We start from the raw sequence: 8,486 nt of genomic DNA, 5'->3' as shown, positions 1-8,486 counted from the left end.
CCTTCTACTCTGCCTTTTTCCTGAAGAGGTTTTTGAACGTTGTGCTTTAGTCCAAGCCGAGCCAGCATTCATGTCGCTGTGAGACATAAAACCGTCATTCTTAGTTCACTGGACAAGATCTACCTGCCGGTGATTCAACAAACAAGAATCCGGGGAATTCGCCGTCCCCGGGAAGGCCTGCTCGGCCCTTGCCCAGCCGCGGTGCTCACAGAGCAAGTGGCCACACGGGCCGCCACTCAAGGATCGTTACAGATGCCCAGAGGGGATGCGCGATTCTGTCTGATACCAGACACCGTCCCTTATGAAAAACACTGACAGTGCTTATAATTTTAGATCAGTCATGTGTATGTAAAACAACATCAACAATAACACCAGTTTGGAGAAAATCTGTCATAAACTCTCAATCTGTTCTGTTAATGATGAACAGTGTTTAATGACACTGACAAGTAAAAGCCACAGCGTTCTTTGACAAGCCTTTTTTCAACGAAAAGTAAACAAGGGGTAAAATGCAAGTTGCATAGAACTTAGTCACTGGCTGGTGGTGATCCTGAGCCACCTGAAATCTTAGCGTGAAAGGGGCGCCTAGGGGGCTCAGTCAGTTGAGCAAGCCACCCATGATTTCAGCTCAGGTCATGATCCCAGGGCTGTGGGATTGAGCCCTGCAGCGTGGAGTCTGCTTGAGATTCTCTCTCTCTTCCTTTGCATCTCCCCTACCTTGCACTCTCTGTCTCTCAAAATAAACAAATAATAACATCTTTTTAAAAAATGGCTTTATTTATCTTTGAGATGAGAGAAAGCGAGTAGGGGAGGGTCAGCGAGGAAGGGGGACAGAGGACTCAAAGCAGACTCTGTGCTGACAGCAGAGAGCCTGAGAGCCCCAGACAGGGGGGCTTGAACTCACAAACCGTGACATCATGACCTGAGCTGAAGTCCAACACTCAACCAACTAAGCCACCCAGGTGCCCCGGAAAATAAATAAATAAAATCTTAACATGAAAAAGTGTAGCATATACAACCTGTACCTCACATCAAAAGCTTATTCGAGTGTTTTCAAATAGGAAGTGCACTCAGGAAAACTGTTTAAAATGAGAAAGGAGAAAAATCACATGGTGCCTTAAAACACCATATGAATGAAAAAGATAGGATTCATGCTATCTTGTGAATGGTGGGAGATGGGAATGATGAACTCTGTGTATGTCCCTAGCACGGCTATGATTTCCCCGGAGGTGATTTACTCCCCGGCAGGATCTCATATCAGAGTGGAAAATACCTTCTTTTCTTTTTACTCAGCACATAGCGTCCCACGAGGATTCCTAATACTTCTCAGGAACATTAAGGCAGGTAGGGCAAAAGAAAGTGGGTGGTAAACATGCTTTCTGGAAAGCTCAGAGGTTACCTGTCCAGTGGTTTCTACCACACTAAGCAATTATTTGAAAATGTGTTATTTTTAAAATAAATACGGAGGGTGTTGAATCAGGTCCAATAGCTAATGTGTGCTCAATATATGTTGGAAAAATGGATAAAGGAATTATCATTACATAGAACTCATAACCAATACTGTTACAACTTTTGTTTACTCTGTCAGTGTATATCAATAAAGGTTTACTATCAGCATCCTTTTTATTATCCTTTTTATTTAAAAACTCATCATAGGAGGATGATTAAGGGGCTTACCCAAAATTATAGATTCTGCTAACAGTGGCAGGATTATGGCCTCTGGAATTTTTACTATCTAGTACTGTTTAAAACCACTTTGCCCACTCATTTCTGATGGGTCAAAAACATAAGTATTTTGTATCCACAGACATACTTTTTTTCCAGCCACACATATTCCATCTGGAGAACTGATATAATGGGCCATCTGCAAGATACTTGCAAGATAAAGCAATTAAAATTATTTACCTGCTTTTCTGGTGACATTTATTCACCCTATTCCCTTTCTTGAAAAAATCACACGGCTGATCATCATCTAGGGTTTGATGGACTGCCTAAAAAACAGACATGCAGTCATAAATACCATGAAGACACAGACACACACACACACACACACACACACACCCCAAACAAAACAGCACAGCAAATCTAAGTAAGATTTCCTCTCAAAATTACATCACCTTCTCTGTGGTGCTGGAAATATTCTTGCCCAATCTGTTGGCAGATGATGACAGCTGGGGAAGTGGCTTCTTTACTCCTCTTATATTTGGAAAGGACTCCTCCAGGCCACCGGAACTATTAGCAACAGAACATGGTAGGTAAGTATGGACTGCAAACGGCCCTGCCCCCAGTACTGGGCTGGTTTTCACTTGTTTGTTCTGAAATATTTATTTGCATAGAACTGAAACGTTGGTGGAGGTACGGTACTGCCTTCTGTTTATAGTTTCATCTTTTTTGCTTGTTTGTTTTTCACGGTGGATATCAGATGCAAAATCAGAGCACTAAACATTGCCAGTGGAATCCTCCTCTCTCCCCTCACGTACACAGAGTCTCCTTGGAAATAACACCTTCAGGAAATCTGTCGGGTATGACTCCATTTCCCATGTCCACTCATTCATTCATTCAACAAGTAATTACAGGAGAGCCTAGAAAATGCACATATCCCTGCTCTCACAGAACTAAAACTTACGGGGAAGCTCCTCTTGAATCTTCCTGCCTTCCCGATCACCTCAATCCAGTAAAAGATTGTCAGTATAGTAATACCTATCGCACCGGTGTTATCTCCGTGCAAGTCTGGTGACTCCTATCAAGAATGCTGTTTTCCCTGATTCTCAGTGGGTGGCCTACTAAGGACGCCCTGATTGGAAAGTGAATGAATACTTTCTTCCATAATATCCCCTGCCTCCGTAAAATAGAAAAAAGGTGAGATTATAGAAGACTCTTTTTCCTCCTGAAACGCTGTGTGTTCCTTTTCATAAGCATGCGTGCCTTTTCTGCCTCTCGCGATTAATGACTTCTACCAGAGTCAACAGGCTTGATTCATCTGAGACGTAGAAAGGGTGCTTTCTTTTACCACCTCTCCTTCAATAGTCGGGGCTTCCTTCTGCTCTGCCCCTCTGGGCGGTGAAAAGGGACCCTCTACAATGCCTGGCCCCAAACTGCTGTCTGGAACGTGAGCTCCCACGTCTTCCCACACCTGGCACGCTCTGCGCCTTAAGCGGCAGCGTTTTCTGGGCAAGTTCCTGAGCGGCAGCGGAAAGGAAGGCTCGAGGGGTGCTCGGGTGCAGAAGGCAAGCTGCCGCTCTCCCTGATGCGCTGCACTGCCACAAAGCGAAAGTCTGAGGCTCTGCCTACAAAACTGGTCCCCAGCGCCCGGGGCTGACTCAGGGCAGCTGCATAGTTCATCACGAGGCATGAACTCTCTTCCCACCTCTTCCTCTCGGGCTAGGGGCCAGGAGACGGAGAGGCAGCAGCGCCGCCCCCTCCCCACCCTCCAGGGAACTACCAGGCTGGCGGTCCGGGCGGCAAAGCATTGTGGGTGACGTGTGGTCGGGTCGCCTGTCCTCTACGCAGCGGGGCTCCCTGGGTCTGGCCGGGGTTCCAGGTTGCAGTGCACACGTCCAAAGAGCTGGCTAGCCCAGGGACTTCGGCGTGGCCCGGGAACCAGCTCCCGGAGAGNGCGGGAAGGCCGGGGGCGCGCCGGGAGCCGCCTGCCGGCCGGGCTGCAGCCGCCAGCTCCGCGTGCGCTTCGCCGACGCGCTGGGCCTGGAGCTGGCGCAGGTCAAGGTGTTCAACGCGGGCGAAGACCCGTCGGTGCCGCTGCACGTGCTGTCGCGCCTCGCCATCAACTCGGACCTGTGCTGCAGCAGCCAGGACCTGGAGTTCACCCTGCAGTGCCTGGTGCCCGACTTCTCGCCGCCCGTCGAGGCCACGGACTTCGGCGAGCGCCTGGGGCGGCAGCTCGTCTGCCTGGAGCGCGTCACCTGCTCGGACCTGGGCATCAGCGGAACGGTGCGCGTGCGCAACGTGGCCTTCGAGAAGCAGGTGGCGGTGCGCTACACCTTCTCAGACTGGCGCAACGCGCACGAGGCGGCGGCCAGGTGGCGCGGGCCCGCGGGCGCGGCGGGCACAGAGGATGTCTTCGCCTTCGGNGCTCCGCTACCGAGTGGCCGGCGCCGAGTACTGGGACAACAACCACGGCCGAGACTACAGCCTCACGTGCCGCAACCACGCGCTGCACATGCCTCGCGGGGAGTGCGAAGAGAGCTGGATCCACTTCATCTGAGCGCGCCCCCTCGGAGGCCGCCCCGCGGTGCCTCCCGCGCGGGGCACTCTGCGCCCGCGGCGACCTTTACTCACCTCCCCCCCACCCCTGCCGGAGGCTTCTGGCCTCCCTTCCCGCTGCCGGATCCCGGGGAAGTGGCCCTTCCCATCTTCTACTTGAACCGCCTGTGTCGCTGGGTCTCAGAAGTAGCCTCAGGTGGCCAGAAGGCCGAGTCGTGTCATGCGCCGGGGGAGGGGAGGGGGGTCGATGCATGGCAGTGTTGGCCCCTCTGGCAAGGGTCCAGGGAGGGCCGGTCGGTGTGTTGGTTGGAAAGGCCTGTGGCTTGTGCATGTGTCCTGATTGGGTCTCTGTAAACGTAGCTGTTATTTATTATCATTGTGATGTTGGAACATTTTACCCTTACTGGATGCCTTCTCAGGAACATTCTGGATTTAACAAGCTAAAGAAGAAGTCAGTCTTGTGTTTGTGCCCATTGTAAACAGAACGTAAGGTGTGACTCCCACCGTGGTTCCTTGAGGCATTTCTGCCCCGGGACAAGGAAAACCTGACACTAGACTTGCTTGCCAAAGGCTGTAGACCTCTAACAGTGGGAAACTATTAATAGGCAGGAAATTTATGCCTCATCAGTCATCATACAATCATTCCTGGGAGTTCAGGCTGCCCTGGTTAGGCCGTGAGTCTCTTACATCAAGAGCCAGGGAAGAGGAAAAAGCTTAACTTTTAAACTAGCAAAACAGCCCCTTCTCTTCGCGTCTCTCTTCTCACTTCGTGAGTGAGTTTCCCTTCTTCACGTTTGACAGTTCTCTGTATCCGCATGTTATCAGGCCATTCTGCTTAGGTTTGAGACTACCTAAACATTTGAAGGAATTCTGCCTTAAGTTATCTCAATTTCCAGGCAGCTCTATAGCGTAATTTCAGACAACAGTGCCCTTTGCAATTACCTTTTTGATGATTAAGATGACTCTTTTTTATGCCTGCTTAAGTGTCAGAAAATCCCCAGGGTCATCTTGCAGAAGTTGGGTTACCAAGTGGAACTGGAAGGTGTTTTCATCAATAGCCAGAGCCTAGAGGAAAAAAAAATCACAAATACACTTTTTAATCGTTTTAAATTGTGTTTGTATATGCCCGGTTTTATCAGCCACCTGCCAACTTTATTCTTTGTGCCTTCAGTTAGAGTTTCTAACATTGTCTGGGCTTTTCACCCCAGTTTTTAAACTGTTAAGTGCTTTTTTTTCTTCTTCTTTTTTAAATCTCCAACCAAGAAGTCAAAGCCATTGTCCCCTCCTGAATGCCACAGTGACTTACATTTCCCAGCAAGGCGCCGATCATTTCTTTTGGTGCTGAGTGGCGGTCTCTGACAGCAGGTGCCAGCAGTGAGGTGTGAAGACCCAACCAAGACAAACAGGCCTTCCAGCTTGTGACGTTTGGTTCTGATACAGCTGAAACCAGTGGGATTAATCTCTGGTAGCTGTCACCAATAAAGCCACTCTAAATTTTCGAATACTTTTTGACATTTGTCAAGTCAATAAGTGAAAGATGTGTTTTTGCCTCTCAACCAACTTGTTTTTTATTATTGCAACCTCTGGGTTTCCAAAATTCCAAGAAGAGGGATGGCTTTCTTTGGCACCTTTTGGTGATAACAACACTGAATTTTGATTTAAGGCATTGTAATTAAAGTGAACAAGCTTTGGCTATTAGCACTGTGCACTACATTGATATGCAAGAGGGATGGAAGGCTGGTTCCATTTCCTGCTGTTTAATAAACTGTCCAATTAGGTCAGCAGGCCTGTGAGAGCCTTGGCTGCTATGTCCTTGGCCCCAGCCCAGAATGCAAGACCATTGTCCAGAGCATTCAGGTGTAAGAGTCAGAGCTGCCAAATGTATTGTTGTGTAAAGGCATGTAAGAATTTTATCCATGTGACTGTCACTTGCCAAAAAGATTCTGGTCATGGAATATAAAGTACATGTTTTATCTTCGATATTAAGAGAACCTCAACGTGCCTTTAAAAAAATCAACATGTAAACATTCAAAACCTGAAATAGACCTGCCTAGTTGATACAGAAGTTGTTAAAGTTCAGCTTAAGGAGAACTTTCAGACCTTAACACAGTTATGTTGCTTAGATGTTAACATTTTGCAGTGGATTGTGCAATGGTGGGGTTGTATCCCCAAACATATTTTAATGTCATTAAGATGATTTCACTCAAGCCTAAATATTAAAGTATATGCATACATTGGTATCTGAAGAGTGTTTTTCTTGCCATCTAATGATAGACACAAGACTTGAGAAACTTCCTGATTGTTTAAAGTGTGTCATACATTAAGTCTTATCCTTCCGAAAGCACTATCAAATGTAGGGCCTTGTCGAAAAAGGCCCTCAGCTTTTTGTGATTGTACCTCAGCTTCAGCACAGTTGTGTAGGTCTTTGAGAAACAGAAATACAGTCTTTATGCCAGGTCGATGCTAGCACAGGAAGAAAGCTCTAGGGGAATGTAGACTACAGGATAGTTGTTCTCTTTCAATGCTTACTGAATCCTGCGTATGGAGTGAGGAGTGTGTAGCTGCATCCCCCTGGCTTCCCTCACCCAGTACAGAGCCTTGCACCCACGGGAAGGAAACCGACCTTTATCGTGCACTCATTCTCACTGGCTTGCTCACAGTGATAGCTACTGCACATACTTGATTTCATTTAACTCTGAAAATTACCTGGTAGATAATGTCCCTATTTTCTTAGCCGCCAGAATGAAGCTCAGAGAGGCCTAATTTTTCGAAAGACCCACAGCTGGTAAGCTGCAAAGTCAACATTCAAACCTATACCTGCTCTGCCCTGTGATGGGGTGTTCCCAATAAGTGCTTGTTAAATTTAATTGAAAGCCCAATTATGATTAATGGATGAGGTTTTTCCATCTACTTCCACACTCTTAAGGATCTATTTAAGAACAATTCTAATAAGATTAAGTGACCAGCCTTGATCTTCCATGTGGTATTACTAAACAATCCTTATGCTTTCCAGACGCACGAAACAATAGAAGGGGCAAATATTTTTTTCCTCTCTACTAAAAAGTGGCAAGATGAGAAATCAGTACTTTAAATTTTGAAGGGCTTGTCTGCTGTATCTGTGTATCCATGCATGTTTTAAACAAGCATCCACTGATCTTATTTAAATTTCAAATAGGAATGCTCCAAAACGCCTGGAAATATACTGTTCATGACTGCTCGGCACCACCCCCAGACGGCTTCAGCCAGGTGCTGCTCGGGGTCTGCGGTTTGGCTAATGAGGACCACAGGACCCGCCACCTCCGGCTTCCAGGAAATGAAGGTGGGGGGGGCGTGGCGCCGGGGGCGTGGCCTNGCGTGTGTTCCTTCCAGGGAGTCGGACCCCCGCCCCCTCGCAGGTTCGGCTGGTACCCCCGAGACTCTACGGCCCCGTCCCGCCGTCAACGGCCAGCGTGGTGGTGGGTAGCCCGGGACTCTCCCTGGAGGACCGGCGTCCTGTAGAGGCAAGTCAGGGCTCCTGGGGCGGGTGCGCACCGCGGGAGGGCAGGGCAGGGGCAGGGTGAGGGGCGGGGGTCGCGGCCTCCGCGCAGCAGCCCACCTACCCCGATGGCCAGGAGCCAAGGCCCCCATAGCGCCCCTGGTTCCGGCCTCAGGCGACCCCGGCGCCGCTCACGGGTACGAGGGGCGGAGCCTGGCCTGCGCGCCGCGCTGATTGGACGGGGTTACGCACGCACGCGGCGCCGATTGGGTAGGCGCTTCCCGCTTTCCGTCGGCCGCCTGAGGTGAGGAGCGGAGGCGGTCGCTGAGGTCGGAGACGCTCCGCGGGGTGGCGGCGGTGACGGCGGCTCCCTGGGCGCGACCTGGAGGCTTTCTCCAGGCACAGGTTGAGCAGGGTGCCGGGGCGGGCCTCCCTGATGGCGCGGCTGTTTGGAGAGGGCCCGTGGCGCCGGGCCGGCCTCAGGCGGCGGCGGGCGGGCGGCCAGTCCCCTGACGGTTGAGGCGTAGCCATTGTGAAAACGGCCGGGCGGCGCGGCGGCGGCTGAGAGGANGGCGGGGCCGGTTAGCGCTTCCACCTGCGGGGGTGCTGGCCGTGGGCCCCGGTGCGCCGCTCCCCGGCCTCCCGTGCCCTGGAGCGCTGCCCGTCCTCATGATAAAATGGGTGCGCGTGCCGGTCGCCGTGGGGATGCCGTCACGGGTGTTCGGCGACATTGCCGGGGTTAGCATCTCAGAGAGGGTGGTGCTGGCTCCCTTCCCGTCCTCCAGGCGCCCAG

The 8,486-nt window shown here is 50.5% G+C and overlaps 3 protein-coding genes across 4 annotated transcripts in view; 2 read left to right on the top strand and 1 right to left on the bottom strand.

Moving 5' to 3' along the window:
- Positions 1 to 3,606, bottom strand: part of FAM217B (family with sequence similarity 217 member B) — a 7,692-nt gene extending 4,086 nt beyond the window's left edge. The window contains exons 1-3 of the mRNA XM_077756288.1: positions 2,115 to 3,606; positions 1,903 to 1,988; positions 4 to 76 (exon numbers count right to left, since the gene is read on the bottom strand). Coding sequence (XP_077612414.1) covers positions 4 to 72 — 69 coding nt within the window. The 5' untranslated portion in view covers positions 73 to 76; positions 1,903 to 1,988; positions 2,115 to 3,606. The remainder of the gene's footprint in view (positions 1 to 3; positions 77 to 1,902; positions 1,989 to 2,114) is intronic.
- Positions 3,348 to 6,458, top strand: PPP1R3D (protein phosphatase 1 regulatory subunit 3D). Its single transcript, XM_077756287.1, is given in 3 exon segments — positions 3,348 to 3,468; positions 3,602 to 4,085; positions 4,087 to 6,458. Coding segments are annotated over 3 exon segments (738 nt in total). The 3' UTR covers positions 4,220 to 6,458.
- Positions 6,459 to 7,593: 1,135 nt separating this feature from the next.
- The window catches only part of SYCP2 (synaptonemal complex protein 2), an 82,697-nt gene continuing 81,804 nt past the window's right edge, over positions 7,594 to 8,486 (top strand). Inside the window, exon 1 of one of the 2 annotated variants that reach the window (XM_077756296.1) lies at positions 7,594 to 7,718. The gene's annotated coding sequence lies outside the window, so the exon portion shown is untranslated. Of the gene's footprint in view, positions 7,719 to 8,044; positions 8,099 to 8,486 lie in introns of those variants that run through there. The other variant, XM_077756297.1, reaches the window with a different exon arrangement.

The sequence above is a fragment of the Crocuta crocuta genome, unplaced genomic scaffold (genome assembly GCF_008692635.1).
Source record: "Crocuta crocuta isolate KB4526 unplaced genomic scaffold, BGI_CrCroc_1.0 scaffold123, whole genome shotgun sequence".
NCBI classification, from domain to species: Eukaryota; Metazoa; Chordata; class Mammalia; order Carnivora; family Hyaenidae; genus Crocuta; species Crocuta crocuta.
The sequence above is the reverse complement of the archived record's forward strand: the minus strand, read 5'-3'. Positions and strand labels throughout refer to the sequence as shown.